Here is a 16,216-nt window from a genome sequence, read left to right as displayed (position 1 = left end):
GGAAAATTTCAGCTGATGTTTGACAGTCACAGGCATCTATAAACACAGCCTTTATACTGGGAAATGTCAGGCATCTTTGCAGTTGCTAGTGCCACCACCTCTGCATTTCATTTAAGCAGAATGAACCCATGCCAATGAACTAAGCTTTACCATACATCTGTATGAAATGCCTTGGTTTAGCATAGGGAAAGGCACCTTCATGGTTGGCTTTACAATGAGCATGGAGAGAAAAACTAGCACAGTTAGTAAGCAAGCCCCTCCTTCAGTTTACTTACTATACAAAAACATTGCTTTTGAGCAATAGAGAAAGAAAAAACTCGATTCTCTTTGTTCGTTCTCTAATTGCCTGCTGCGCTGTTCCCTTGCCTGGGGCAGTTCCACGGCCTCACCCTGCCGGGATGCTGCGCTCCGTGTGGCCAGGGAGGCGCTGCCTTCGTGCCCAGGGTGCCCGGTGCCGGCGGGGGCCCCGGCGCTGACAGACCGTGATCCCCCCGAGCAAGTGTGCAGCGCTGGCTCGCCCGCTCCTCGCTGCCTCCAGTTACATCGCTGGCAGGAGCCCGCGGCTCTCGGCTTCGCTTTCCAGGGTTATTTTTGGCCGGGGCCGCCGCACGCAGATGGCAGCGAGCCCCGGGCGCCTTGCCGGGCGGCGCGGCGCCGGCGGGGCCCCCGGCGGGGCGGGCGGGGAAGGGGCGGCGCGGCCCCCGAGCCCGCCCCGGCTCCCCCGCCGCGCCGGGGCCGCCCGGGAGCGCCTCTGGGCTCCGCACGGCCGGCTCGGCAGCGTGCGCCGGGGCCGCCGCTGGCCAGCGCAGCCGCCATGGAGCGGACCCCCATCCCCGTGCTCACCGTGCAGACGGCGCCCTACGAGGACCAGCGCCCCACGGGCGGAGGGGGCCTGCGGCGGCCCACGGCGCTCTTCGAGGGCCAGCGCAACTACCTGCCCAACTTCGTGCAGAGCCTCCTCTCCTCCGTGGACCTCCGCGACCGGCAGGGCTGCACCATGGTGGTGGGCAGCGACGGCAGGTACTTCAGCAAGACCGCCATCGAGATCGTCGTTCAGATGGCCGCGGCCAACGGGGTAAGCTGTGCCCTCGCCCTTCCCGCCGCCCCGCGGGTGCCCCTGCTCCCCGTCCCTGGCAGCGGCGCCCGCGCCCTGCCCGCCGGTGCCATCTCCCGGAGAGCGCCCGGGGCACGGATAAAGGCGGAGGAGCCGCCTGGGGCTGTGTGCCAGCGCTGCGCGCCGCCGGGGCCGCCGCCAGCCCCGCACCTGCCCCGGGCTGCGCCGCCCGGCCTGGGACAGGCGCTGGCTCCATCGGCGGGGTGGCAGCCGCTGGAGACTGCCGGCCGTGCCCTGCTGTTTCGCCCCTTCTCTTAGAAGGAGGAAGGCATGGGAGCTGAAACATAGGGGCACTCTGCAGGAGAAAATGTAGCAGAGTTAAAACTAAGTACGCGGGAAACAAAGGTATCGAACAAGCACCTGCTGCTCAGGATGTTTTAGAGGAAAATGGTACTGTTGAAGGAAGAGGAATTCAGCATTTTACCCGCAGCCTTAGGAAAAGAACGGTTCTCTCCTCTTGGTCACTTGCTGACAAATTATAAAATGCAGGAGGACACCAGTGGCAGAAACCTCTGGTCAGACGGGATACAAATTTTTTGGTGCAGTTTTGAATGTAGGAAAGAACCCACGAAGAGAACTTTTGTCTTTTGCTAGAAGAAGAGAGAACTTATCTCTTCTGAGCATGTGGAGAAGAGATATTTCTGTATATACACATTCATGTGTGGATGTGTATGGACAGAAAGCTGGAAACACTGCATAATCCAGGCTTGAAGTTCCTACTTCAAAGCAGAGTTGAAACTGCTATCTCTTGTTATGATGCCTAGACTGATCCTCTAGGTTTGGCAGAAGGAGTGATATAATTCTGTAGGGTTTTTTTTTAATAGGGATTTTTTTATTCAAAAGGCATTCCTTTCAAAAGTTCTTTCAATTTTGAAATTAATCTCCATATGTGCTTGAATTTTCCCTGCTGATTTGCTGTCACATACAAGACCAACCAGCCTTGTATGAATAATGAGTATTTTAAATTTACTTCAAAAGTATGTTCTCAACATGGTGATAATATCAACCAGATGTTCAGTGATGCCTAAAGATTTCAGAGACTATGTTACATACTGTACTACCTACTTACTGTCAAAATCACTGTTATGTAGGGACTTGTGAGAGGCCAGGGTTTATGTGGCCCAGGGTGTGGCAGGGCTCTGTGGGGACACTGTTGTAAGTGGGGACAGTGGTGAGACCAGCACAGCGGTTCCATCTGCAGTGTCAGGGGAGGGAGCGTGCAGGGAGTGAGTGCAGGGCAGAGGAGGGGACTGGTGTGTTGCAAGGAAGGTGGGAAGCACATGGAGGAGTGCTGCTCCCTAGCCCCATTGCCCTTGTGGCCCAGTGGAGACAGTGTCATGGATGGAATTGCACCTGTTGGCCAGGTGGGGTAAGGTGCAGCAACAGCTGAAGCAAGAGCTGCCCTGCAGAGGCTGAGGGCCTCACATGCTGGTAGGAACTACAAGAATGGGTTTCAGTGCTGAGTGGCCACAAGAACTGAGGTGCTGAAGAAATTTGGGATTTAGAGGGGCAGGGGCTTCTCGTCCAAGTTATGCTGACTAATTTTTCCTGTCAGCCTGCCTCCTTCCTACTGCTTCTGTCACATTCCTCATCGTGCTGGAATATCTTTCTGACCTCAGGAAATTTCCAGTTTGAGGTGATTCTGACACCTTGCTGTAGTAATGCTCTTTCCCCTTTCTTAGTTACTGCAAGTTTCTTAGAAACACAGTTTCTCCCTAGTGCTTTCTGAAGCCAAACCCCTAACGCTTCTGCTCACAGTTCTCACAAATACCTGAATTCATGTATGATTCTCTTGCTAATGACACAGTCCTCGAAAATTCAGCAGCCTAGCTGGTAGGGAGCTATTGAAAAGGCTTCCCATTTCCATGTTCTAATGCTCTGTTCCCTCTTTAACATCTTCACCCTGGTCATCTTCACCTCTGTTTCTCTCAAGTACAATGTAAATGCATAAGTTTCACATTTACTTCATTAGTACTAGTTGTATGTTTTATTTTTTGGCTGTTAAGATACACCTGCTGGGAAAATATCTAAATCTCCTTGATAGCATTGTTTAGTGCTGTGCTATATAAATAGGGGCAGAGGAAGAGACTCATGTGAGCAAAGATCCATCCCTTTGGATGAGGTTAATGTCATGAGAAAGCATGTAGCTGGTATCACAGGGAAAGAAGTGAATTGATGTAGGCTGGATCAGATGAAACGTGGGGAAGGCTTGAAAGGTGCACTGAAAATGTTCAGCTGTCCTGAGTGCCAGCAGTGCTGATAAACTGAACTTTAATCTCCTTGCTGGAAGACACATACTGAGAGCCATGGCTAGTTGTGCTGGCTGAGTACAAAAATAAAGGCGATTTTCTATTATCATCTGTAAATGGATTGCCCTTTAGAGTTGCTAGGTTCCTCTTGTTCTAACTTGGTGACTCATCCCACATTCCCTGTGTGCTAACAGCCTAGCACGGTTGGCATGGGCTCCAGTACAAGGAATGAGATGAGGTCCCCTGCTCAGTCAGCTGCCAGTGCTTGGCCTGCCTTCTACTCCTCCTTGGTGCTGCTGGCTCATGCCCTCCAGCTCCGGGCTGCAGGTGCATGCACCACTGCTGCAGCCTGCACAGCTACAGGCTGGCCCGTGCTCTGCAGCTGCCATGTGCCACCAACTGCTGATCAGAGCTGAGGGTGACCAGCCAGGGTTACCCTCAGTGGGCACACAGCTGGGATGGTAGAAACACTGCTGGGTAAGGGATGCACATCATGGGAAGGTGGGGGACTGTGAGGAAGGGCAGACAGAGGGCCTGTACCATTCTGGGCTGCAACAATCAGTTTGACAAAGTAGAGGTGCTAGGAGAGTATTTGAGGGTCTATTTCCCTTTTCACCTGTGTCGTGCCAGTAGCAGTGCAATACAATTCCTCTATGTATGATGGAAATATTCCATTAGACCAACTGGATGGAGTGTCTAATTTTTAATGGAAGGTTTAGGATACGTTTAAACAAGAAGCTGTTATTTGTGACTCTCAGTGGTGGATCAGAAGGCAGTGTCGTTACTCTGAATGTGGAAAGTCATGACAACGTGCTAGAGAGACTGCAGGGTATTGCTAGTAATGCTGCAGAAGTGTGAGATGGCAGAGTTGAGTTTTCTGGTTGTCTCCTATGTAATACCATGTTAGTTTTATTTTCCATGGCCTTTCATGCAAATCTTCCCTCCCTCCCTGGGTCTGTGTGATATTTATTTGCTTCTACACTGAGTGTGGGGTTCATATTCCTGAATTTTACTATAGTATCCTAAAGATACTAGTAAAATACAGGAAGGCACAGCCCAAAGGATATAACGTACTTGCTTCATGTTCTTTGAAGTAAAATTGGTTGAGGCATGTGAGAGATTACTGGGAAAAATAATTAAAAAAAAACATTAAGTGACTCCATAGTAATCAGCCGAATTGTCCGAAAAGGCACAGCTGCAAGTGGTAATATTGCATAAAAATGTTCCTGTAAAGTACTTGTTAGGGTACTTTATTCTTTCAGCTGTAACTGTTTGCTGAGAATCTTTGTTTCTGCTGTTGTTACTAAAGTACGGGAACAAAATAGAATGTGGCATAGGGATGCAGTAATAGAAGAGATATTACATGCCTGTGATCTTGTAGCCATGCAAGTTTTTGAATTCCAGAGATAATCTTTCCATACTATGAAATTGTCCAAGATTTTCAGAAGGATATTACTGGAACTTTAATTGTGACCCAGTATGTGGGTACAGTTTGGTAACCGTTTTAGTTCAGATTGTGAGAAGTCTGTAAAAACAGGTATTAATTAAATTAATTAAAGAAATAATTTAATGCTAGTTTAGCATTTGATTCAAAATGAAGAGTTTCTGAGAAGATGACTTTGTGCATTCCTGCCACCAAAATTGAAACAGCAAAGGAAGATGGATAGCACATTTATACCTCTAAGGTCTGCACTGTCTTGAGGGAGTTTTGTAGAAGCCCTGATGGCCTTAATAAAACGTGAAACTTTATTGTAGTCCCTGCAGATAAAATACTATTGTATCATTTATGTAATTTGATTTGTAGGATCCTTAATTTAGAATGCTAAATATAGCAATATTTCTATAGTACAGAAATTAGCATAATAAATAATATTTCAAAGTAGTATAGGAATAGTAGCCTCATTACAAGTGCTTAAGGCAAATCAAATGACTCATATTTATATTAATATTTGGCATCCAGAAAAATGGGAAAACTGGTTTATGCGACATCTGCTGAATGGGAAGAAATTAAATATAGCAGAGATAGTCATAGGTAATTTGTGCATTCTGAATAATTTAAGGATTCTACTAAGTTTGAAAAATACAGTTATGTGCCTGAGGACAAAAACTTAAAACTCACTACTTTAGATTTAGAAATACCAAAACCATGTTTGTAACAAGCCTGCATGCAAGTGTAAATATGTTTATACTTGAGTGCCTCCGGATAGATTCAGATTGTGGTTTTCAAGCGTTTTGTAAAGCGTTATTGCTGTCATATTCCTTTTGTTTACTCATACACAATACTGTTTTAAGAGCTGGCAACCCATTCTGACAGCTGTATTTGGAAGATTGAGTCATTGCTCTAGCTTTCTACGTGCTTCATAGTTTAAAAAAAGGGAGGAACAATATTCAAAACAAATAATTTCAAGGTTTTTAAAATAATAGTTTTCTTTGCACAGTAATATTTTGTTTGTTTCTTAACGTATTAGCTCTCCTGTTTTCTAGCAACATTCCATAGGCTTCAGAATTATCTGCAAAAACTCTGAAAAGAGAAGCAGGTAGACAAACAATTATTCTTTCATCAGAGCTTGAGGTAGAAATCTCAGAAGAGTGCATTTTCTGCACGTTTTTTAAAATTCAAAAGCAGATCCTGTGGTTCTTACTGAAAGAGGAACGGTTAGACATAGTTTGTGATTGGTGAGAATTATCAAAAAAGTAATTTATGGTACAAGTTGATAAGTTCTTTGTAGTCTTTATTTTTGAAATCAAAATACCGTACAAAACCATCATTAATAATAATCTCCTAATCCTTTGCTCTTCTGAAATTATTTGAACCCACACTTTTAAGTAACCATTAAGGTCCTCTTGTGAGTGCCCAGAGAAGGTCATCTGTATACGAAGGAACAGCTCCATATGGACAGGAGGCAGGTAGTGACACCTCCTGTGCTGTTGCTTTGCTGAACAGACTGTGGAGCTGTCAAATCTCCTTCAAATTAGAGAATGAACTCTGAAGTTCAGTCTGCTTTCAGATGGGGAGTGAAAGGGATTTGGTGTTCTGCCTTTCCCTCTGCTGACTCTAACAGCCCTGCCCCTTCCCAAACTACTGCTCGGTAGTGGTGGTGGTGATGATAGGGGTTTATTTGATTTTTTTCAATATTGATGTTATTAAGAAAGTCCAGACTTCAACAATATCCTTTCAAGCTCCTTGTGCAGCTGCCTCAATTCTCATCTGTAACACTTAACCTCTCCTTCTACCCTTGCTTTTTGCATCTTCCTTTTGCGTTCCCCAGCATTTGGAACTCTCTTGTATTTCTTTGTAAATACATTTCTTGTTGGCTCCTAGGTTATTTATGTTAAACTGAAACTGTAGTATCTGCGTAGGGGATGAAGGCATGGTTTTGAAATTGGAACCTTGCAGTGGAACTGCATATAATACCAAGCACATTGAGTCAGTGTTTAATAACACCGCCTGAAAGGGTTTTTTTTTTTATTTTAAGACTGGTGGGAACTTCCCCTGCTCAGCTGTGCCCTGGGAAACTATTCATTTGGAATAGCCAAAGAGCCATTGATAGCTGAAGGAGGAGCAATGCTTTCTGTGGGGCAGGACATCCAAGGCTGTCATGCAATGGAAGTGTAACTACAAGATTCTGTAGGTCCTAATGTGGAGCGGTACTTGTGATTACACGGAAAGGCTGCTCTGTGAAAGGCAATTTGCTTTCTATTCTCTTTCTGTTAAAGTCCCAGCCCTGCAAATGCATCCACGGGGTCAGCCCTGAACTGTACTAATATCTGAGAGGATTTGCTGACTTGTGGGGTTGCCTGGCAAGTTTTGGTAGCAGGATGATAGCCTAGTGTTGTGCTTGGGAGCTTTGCAAATCCTTGTCACTGCTGTTTGCTTGCTGTACTGTCACATCCAGGCCACTGGGGTTAAATGTGCCAGGTTACAGTATTTTTTGTCAGTGCTCCAGGTTAGCATGCAACCAACTCATGGATATTTCTCTGCAAAAGAGTATGTTCTGTACCAAGACTTTACCATTTCTATCCTGTATATATATTCCTATTGTGTGTGTATTTATATACTAATTTTCAAAAATGTAGTACTGCTCAGACTACTTTGGCTTGTTTTTCCCATGTAGATTGGCAGATTGGTTATTGGACAGAATGGGATCTTATCCACACCTGCTGTTTCATGTATCATCCGAAAGATCAAAGCCGCTGGTGGAATTATCCTAACAGCTAGCCACAGTCCTGGGGGACCTGGAGGAGAATTTGGAGTCAAGTTTGAAGTTTCCAATGGAGGTATGGTTTTTTTAAAAAAAAGACACTACAACATTGCATCTTGGTATCCTGGAAATGGCTTGTGAGGATGACTAGCTGTCTGTAATTATGTGGTTTTTATTTACTCTCTTAAAACTGTGAAGGATGTAGGCATCTCTTTTTCTTTAAATAATATAAGTGTATTTGTGTACATGGGTCTGAAAAATAAGCATTAAGTGTTCATTGAAGCCTTTGGAGTAGCTGTAAGATTTCTATAAATAACTTGCTGTCTGGTTTTTGCAGTCATTTATGTAGGCATCCAGATTACTGTAACAATTCTGATCCTTTTGTAAAGATGCCTATGAGGGCGTTCTGTTTTCTTCATATTTCTGTGTTGCTCGTGTTGGCATTTACTTTAAAGCGTGTAATTTCAGAAGTACTGTAAGCAGTGTGACTCATTGTCTTGTGTGGAAGAAAGCACACGAGAAACTTCTTATGTTTACCCAGGAAGTAACTTATCCAGGTAGGGAGTAGTACCATTTTACCACTGTCATTCCAACAATGAATAAGGGAATTTTTGTGTATAGCTAAAGTCTTGTTTTCCGAAATTGACAGCTAACAAATTATGTTGTTACGGGTTCTAATTTACCTGTATATGTTATAGGTTCTGTATGGTTTACATTACAGATTTGTGTACACTTACATAACATTATGTGAGGTTGCTGACACCTTGTATATCTCACACATGTAGAGTGCTTTCCATCTGAAAAAAAAATGAACTGAAAGTGCTTAAATAATGTTTCTTTCCCTATTTTGAAGGTGGGAGAACTTGAGATGGGGGGCTTTCTCCCTTCTCTCTTGTGTAATTGAAAAATATGCAGGGTTAAATGAGTGTGATTTTATAAACAGAATAGGCTTGAATCCCAGAGGGATTACAGGGACTATGTCAGGTCAGCCAGTAGGAAAGCCAGGGTCACAGCATACATATACTAGAGCTGAACCATTAGATGAATTAGCACTCTATGAACTTTAAAACACCACATGCATCTAAAATCTGCTTGATAAATGGGTAACAGCTGGAGTCTAGTGTGCTTTGCCTTAAAGAGAATTCAAAAAGACTAGTAAGCTTTATGTATGAAACAGTCCTCAAACACACGTCACAAGGTTTAATTATTTATGTTAATCAGCTGGGCCATAATGAAAAGTAGTTGGTTTAAGTTCCAGCTGAGAAAATGTGGGTTAAGTATTAGGCAGGGTGTTTGAACTTGAAGACAGTGTTTAAGCACAGCAACAAGCTCCTAGGGAAGGTTATTGTTACTCTATATTCTTGCTCAGTCTATTTCGCAGATCCATGTCAAGCAGAAATGACTTGTCTCTGTAGGTGTAGAAGACAATGTAGAGTGACCTGTGGGATCTCCTTAGCTGGAAATATCAGTAGACAATACATCCATCTATCAAGGAAGATCTATAGCTAATGACATCCTCACCCTTTGGATGGGTTTGGATTAGATAAGTAATATTCAATTTTGGAAGCTAAATGAATGGAGACAAGTAAGAAGTCATTTTGGAAGCTAAATGAAGAGTTTAGTGGCTGGTTTTTGTTGTAGTGATTTGGGCCATCTGGTGCACTGCATCTGAGATGGAAGACACTACTTTACATGGCAATGCACTGCATATAGCAGCATTGCAAGACAAATGGAAAGTTCGTACTGAAAAAGCCCTCAAAGACATTTTGGATGAGGAGAGAGAACACAACAGAGGGAATAAAACATATAATTTTTAGAGTAGAAGTGTAGCTTTAATATAAGCTGTGCAGGGTCAGATAAGCCAGAAAGGGACTTACTGCAATTCATACTCAGTTGCAGCTCGGACTCAACCTTTTCACTGCATATGGCATAGTTCATCTAGTAATTTTCACATCAAGCTGGCAGCTTTAATTTATTTGACAGTAAATCTTTGAAAATAAAGCCATCTTTCAGGCTGTAGCAGTCAAAGTAACTCAAAAGATGTTTCTTCTTTCTGAATGACATAACCAATCCAGGTCGTAATTGCTAATTGTTAAGCAATTAAGGCATTTTGAATTCCAACAAAGATAAGCTTCATTCAGGTAGTGGAGGAAAACTGTAACACAGCACCACTGTTAAATGGGTAAGATTTCTAAAAACAGTATTTTTTTCTAATGAAATAATGCGGAACACCAAGCTATCTGATCTTCACAGGTGTGCATTTGCAGAAAGTCTATGAAACACCAGAACGTGCTGCTGAAGAGCAGGTTTCCTTTGATAGCTATGTTGAGATTCCTTGCAGAGTGAAAAAAGGCAGTCCTTGACCAATAAGCCCAAACAAATAGGACTGTGGTTACCTCATCTTTCTTGCCCCTGGATAACTTACTCTATGTCAATCAAAATGTTGTGAGTAATGCAGTGTATTTCCATGTTTTATTTTTTTGAAAAATGTTTTAAACCTGTGTTGTAGGGAAAGAACAGACTTTATTTACTGCAGTACTTTGTTTTTTTATTCCACAGTAACTCAAATATATTCAGAAAAATGTTTGCTATAGCAGTCATTTTTAAAATAGGAAATCCTCATTTAAAAGAAATGACCCATCACATTATTTTCTGTTATAGGACCTGCTCCAGATATAGTTTCAGAAAAAATCTATCAAATCAGCAAAACCTTGGAGGAATATGCAATTTGTCCTGATCTCAGAGTGGATTTATCACGCCTAGGAAGACAAGAATTTGATCTGGAGAACAAATTCAAACCTTTCCGAGGTATCCATGTGTGCTTTTACTCATGCTAAATCCATTGAGTCTAAATATTAGTATTACTGCAGAATTATAATGGGTAATTATATAAGCAGAACTTCAGTTCTTCAAGATACCTTACTAAAAGTTACCAAAATAAGAGACTGTAAAGAATCATAAAATGGTTTGTGGTGGAAAGTACCTTCAGAATCATCTTGTTCCAACTGTGCTGTCATGGGCTGGGAGACCTTTCATTAGACCAGGTTGCTCAGAGTCCCATCCAACCTTGCCTTGAACATGTCCAGGTATGGGGCGTCCATCAGCTTCTTTGGGCAACCTCTTCAAGTACATCACAACCCTCACAGTAAAGAATTTTTTCCTAAAGTCTAATCTAAATCCCTTCTCCTTCACTTTAAAACCCTCCCCCTTGTCATAACATGGTTTGCCTGTTTCAAAATTCTCAGCTGCCTTTTCGGTACTGGAAGGCAGCGGTAAGTCTCTTCAGAACCTCTCCATGCTGAACAATCCCAGATCTCTCAGCCTGTCCTCTTAGGAGTGGTTCTCCATCCCTCTGATCATCTTTGTGGCACTCCCTTGGGCTTGCTCCAACAGGTCCATGTCTTTCTGGTACTGAGAACCCCAGAGCTGATGCAGCCCTGCAGGTGGGGTCTCAGCAGAGCAGAGGGGCAGAATCCCCTCCCTGCCCTGCTGCCCACCCTGCTCTGGATGCAGCCCAGGACACGTGTGGCTCTCTGGGCTGTGGATCATGCCCAGCTTTTCATTCCCAAGAGCCCTCAAGTCCTTCTCTGCAGGGCTGCTCTTGGTGAGTTCTTCTCCCAGTCTGTGCCTGTGTCTGGAACTGCCCTGACCCAGGTGCAGTGCTTCCTGCTTGGACTTGTGCAGCCTCAGGAGATTCTCACAAATCCACTTCTCAAGCTTGTTCCTTTCCTTCTTCTGTTATGTCAGCTGCACTGCTCAGCTTTGTCATCTGCAAACCTGCTGAAGGATCACTCAGTGTCAGTGCTGATGTCATTGGTGAAGTTATTGAAGGGTACTGACTGGTCCGAAGACCAAGAGCCTTGAGGGAACTCACTCCTCACTGGTCTCCACCTGGACATAGAGTCATTGACCACAACAATCTGACTGTGTCCACCCAGCAAACTGCTTTTCCATTGAATAGTCCATCCATCAGATCAGATGTCATCAGATGTCTCTGCAATTCAGAGATATTGGATGTGATGCCATGTGGTACAGTGTCAAAAACCTTTAAGAAGGCTAGATAGATGACGCTGGTCTATCATATATCATCTGAAAGATCAAAGCAGCTGCTGGAAGTATTCTAACAGCTAGCCACAGTCCTAGGAAACCTGGAGGAGAGATTGCAGTGAAGTTTGAGGTTGCCAATGGGGGTAGAGTTTGGGTTTTTTTTAATAAAGCAAAAGGTCTCATCAAGAGACTCCCCATGTCAGGTGGCCAACCACAGAGCCCTATGTTGATCTGCTCATTGATTTTCACCCACAGGGTCTCAGTCTGTTTATGGCTGTTTATCAGAGGCAGCTCTTGACAATCTGACCCTTCTTTAACATTGAGCACAATACCTCCCACCACCCCTCCTGTCTGTCTGAAAAGACCCAGCCTGTCTCTTCTGAAAGGCTTGCAGCCCTCAGCTGCAGTGCTCCAGTCATGAACCTCATGTCCCATGTTTCCGGGATTGCAGTTAGGTTGTAGTTTTCTAAATGCACCATGGTTTCCAGCTCCTTTTGCTTGTCTCCAATGCTGTGTGCATTTATAGGTAAGCGTTATGTTTGTTTTGCATTTCAGGACTCTGAGTTACAGACTTTTAAGTGCATTCAGCCTCCTCTTTCAGCCAAATATCTTTGCTAAATGTATGCTTGCTAGTAGTTAAACACAAAACACAAACCTTTTTGGTCTAGGAATGGTTTCCTTATTGAAGACTAATTGATAAAAGAGTAAGTGAGACTCTCAGTTTATTCATTTTTGTTCACACTTTCTGAAAAGTTATGGGATTTCTACATCCAGCGACTCCAAATGTAAAGGGATTGCTTAAGCACGTTTTTAATTTTAGGCATAGTGAATACTTTTATGCTTACAATTGATTTAAAATTATTTAACAAAGCTGTTTTCTTGAAGGAGTCAAAAACAAATGTAGGGGTCCTGATAAGTATTTCAAAATTAGTGTATATTTCATATATTTCAAATACTGTAAAACTCTATGCAGCCTCAAGAACTTTCTGCATTCCTGATGCCCTAAAATTAAAGCCATTTTGTTTTTCACCCAAACTTCAAATTTTGAGACAATTTACATTTTGAGAAATAAAATTTTTCATTTAAAAAAAAGTCTTTAAATTTGGATTTCACTGGGGTATTTTATTTTATTGTAAAGAACATGTTTGGCTTTTTTAGGCAAACAAAAAGAGACACTCCTCTCCCCCAAATATGTATAAAAGTGCATACAAATATTTTCAGGTTTTCTGTATGTTTTTCTAAGAAAAAAAAATCATTTTCCAATCACATCTTCTAAGAATACATCAACCTGAGATAGTAGAGCTATCAGGGAACTCTACTGAAGCAATGCAACTGGCTTATAAGTGCATGAAAAAATACAGTTTACACAGATTTCAGTGCAGATTGAAGGTGCAGAAAGAATGAAAATAATTGAAAAATTAATTCAAGATACTCTCTTATGTATTTGAAACTTCTGCTTTTTTGTCGATTGTATGAACTAACTTCTGTGAATCAAGGCTACAAGAATCCAACCCTCTGTGAATCAAAAGGTGCTGGAACAACAGAGGTTGGGTTTGGCCGGAGTTAAAATAATTTCTAGACTTTAATCCTTCATGTGCTTTATATTCACATGTGTGAGCAGCTTCACCAGAGTTGCCACATTTGTTCAATTGTGTAAAGCTTAGGGCTTACTAAAATGCTGTAAGGAACAGGGCATAGAAGACCAATAATATAGTCCTGGTAAGTGTTTAAAACTTTCAGCATATAGCACAGAATTGACTCTTTTTCAAGTAGGTTTCACAGATAATTTTTCAGCCTTGAGAACCCTTTTTTGTTTCTTCAAGCATATTGTCACAATCTATTATAAGTGCTTTTCTCAGGCTCAAAAAATGTCTCTCATTTTCATGTTACTCTTAAGAAGAGCATTAGTGTGAGGTCAGTGTTTCTGTGCAAAATTGGATGAGATTCTAAGTAATAATTTAACTTATAAGTAAGATATTTCAAGATACTAATTTAACCAGATGAAAAGACATTTGTATTACATATGCTTTTAAATTTAAGCAGGAAAAGTAATTAACTCCAAGATGACTGAGAAGCATGGCTTTTGACAGTTGTTTGGTTGCTACTTTCGTTATGACAGACTTATTTTCATGAGTTCATTTTTGTTTAATGTTTTGTTTAATGTTCCAAAAGAACTAGAAAAAATGTAGTGCTCTCCTTTTACGAATTTAAATTTCAAGTTATCAAGAACTTAGCAAAAACACCAATAAGCCTTTGCTTTCCTAAATCAATGAGATCTACAATGCAAAAGTATATATATATATAATATATATATATATATATATATAAGTATATATACAACAAACTGAACACAGGTATTCCTGGTACCACAATTTAGAAAATAGATTGCATGTCTCTCTTGAAGGAATCATGCAGATAGATACTTCTGTCAGGTAGAAGTTGAGTGGTGTCAACTTGCCGTGAACATCCTTTTCCTCTGAAAATAAACCTATTTAGCTTGCAAAGTTTTTCAGTGGCTTAATGAATGATCTATTAAGAGTTTACTTTGATGTAAGGTACACTCGTGAATGTCTTCAGTAAAATAGGAGCTGTCAACTTACATTATCTCTAGAGTCTTTTGGCTGGCAAAACTGTTGATCTTTTCAAGGCTTAAAGCTTGATAATAGCCACACTGAAGGCAGAGGGAGCCTTAGACTCTTCCTCTTTTCAAAGCAAAGCTGTGTGATGTGGGATTGTGTGGCCTGATTTTAGTTCTGTTGGGCGGAAGAGATCTGTAGGAAATAACTTCACTTGGGTGAACTGTAGTCACTTTTTTGGTGTGATTTTTCTAGTGGAAATTGTGGATTCCGTGGAAATCTACCTCAATCTCCTTCGAAGTATTTTTGACTTCAATGCCATCAGAAATTTGCTGACTGGACCCAATCAGATTAAAATAAGGATTGATGCCATGAATGGAGGTATGGACTTAAGTACTATTGGGACAGAATTTCAGTAGGTACACTGAAATAACTTCCCAATAAAAGTTGTACACTGCAGTGGTTTCCCAATAACATACAGCATATAAATGTTGGACTTTTATGTAGTAGAAGCTAAGGGTAATAAGGAAGGATTTGAACCTTATACTAACAACAAAGGCAGTATTAGTTACGGGTTATATTTCTTACCAAGCAAAGAGATTTATCTTACTTGATAAATAAGTAAGGACATATGTGTCCAATAACAGTTTTCTTTCTGCATTGGAAGCAAGCAGGGTGAGGTAATCTTGCCGTGACAGGGTGATGAAGTGTACTGTAGTGTCCAGTGACTGAGGAGGTTACAAGGCAGTCTCTACTAAGAGGAAATTACAAATGGTATAAAACTAGTAAAGTCTGAATAAATAAATTAAAGAGTTAGCTCAGACCTCTGTCTCACTAATGTTAAAAGTGAGCGAATTTCAGAGTACTGTGGACAAGGTGAAAGTGTCATAGATGACAGCAAAGGGATCAATGATGTACTGATATTAAAAAATTATAAGCTGTATCACTTGGGGAAACACAAACCAGGATAACATCTGTTTTAGGCTACATTATGAATATATAAATAAAGATTGCTGCAGATAATGATGTGAAGGATAGGAGCGTGAGTAAGACTGTTCAGCGTTATCTTATGGAAAACAGATTATGTCAAGCAAACCAGGTTTCATTCTTTAATGGGATTACAAAAACAGACCCATAAAAGGAGCTGGACAGACTTAGAAAACTTCTGTAAAGCATTTTATTTAGTAAAGCGTGATAGCTCTGAACACCCAGTTTTGCCAGACTGTGTCAAAAAGGCAGATGCTGTCCTTTAGCAGTGCAGAGGGAGCAGTGAGGAAGGCACTGCCCCTTGTCGTGTACTATACTGGAGAGATGTTACTAAAATACCTTGGAGCTCTCATGTTCAGAAGTTTTACATGTTGTCAAAAAGATGCATAATCTGTTTAGGGTTAGAAAAACTGATGCATCACAAACAATTTAAAGGACTTAGCTTGTTTACTTTATTTGCAAGGTGGCAGAGAATTGGCTTTATGACCTTGCATTTTGGTGGAGAGATGGGTATCAACAATTTAAAGAACGTGTAGATTAAGTGTATATAAGTGGAATGTTTTTTTATAGCTGTACATGCTGGTAGTTTAACATTGGCAGAAAAAAGAGTAATTTGATAGGAGTCCACTTTAGATAACAATCTGAATCATGGTATAGTTTATGGAATTAACATCAACATTTTCATGAAAAGAGGTTTCACTCACACAGTTTTACCTCAGGTCTCTGCTGCTCCAATTAGCAAGATTTAGGAGTATGGTAGGAGAAAGAGAGAGCAGTCACCCATGCATTTTTTACCTCTGAGTGACCTGTTCACACCTGCATCAGGGATGCAGAGTGTTCAGGTAGTGACCTTTCAGTCACCAAATGCAAGTAATAATTATGGTATGTAACAGCACGAGGTTTTAGTTGGTCATATCTTTAACAAAACAAAGAAGTATTTTGGAGTTAGTTTCGAGACAATTTTAGTTTATTCTCTGCATGGTACCAACTAAAATGTAGTAAAATTCTTTAGTGGACAAATCTATTGCAATTTTCACATGA

The 16,216-nt window shown here is 41.7% G+C and overlaps 1 protein-coding gene across 1 annotated transcript in view; it reads left to right on the top strand.

The window, feature by feature from the left end:
- The first annotated feature begins 814 nt into the window (after positions 1-814).
- The window catches only part of PGM5 (phosphoglucomutase 5), a 68,643-nt gene continuing 53,241 nt past the window's right edge, over positions 815-16,216 (top strand). Inside the window, exons 1-4 of the mRNA XM_063181332.1 lie at positions 815-1,075; positions 7,479-7,641; positions 10,227-10,373; positions 14,444-14,569. Of these exons, the coding sequence (XP_063037402.1) occupies positions 815-1,075; positions 7,479-7,641; positions 10,227-10,373; positions 14,444-14,569 (697 nt within the window). The remainder of the gene's footprint in view (positions 1,076-7,478; positions 7,642-10,226; positions 10,374-14,443; positions 14,570-16,216) is intronic.

This window comes from Melospiza melodia, chromosome Z (genome assembly GCF_035770615.1).
Source record: "Melospiza melodia melodia isolate bMelMel2 chromosome Z, bMelMel2.pri, whole genome shotgun sequence".
In the NCBI taxonomy this organism is placed as follows: domain Eukaryota; kingdom Metazoa; phylum Chordata; class Aves; order Passeriformes; family Passerellidae; genus Melospiza; species Melospiza melodia.
The sequence above is the reverse complement of the archived record's forward strand: the minus strand, read 5'-3'. Positions and strand labels throughout refer to the sequence as shown.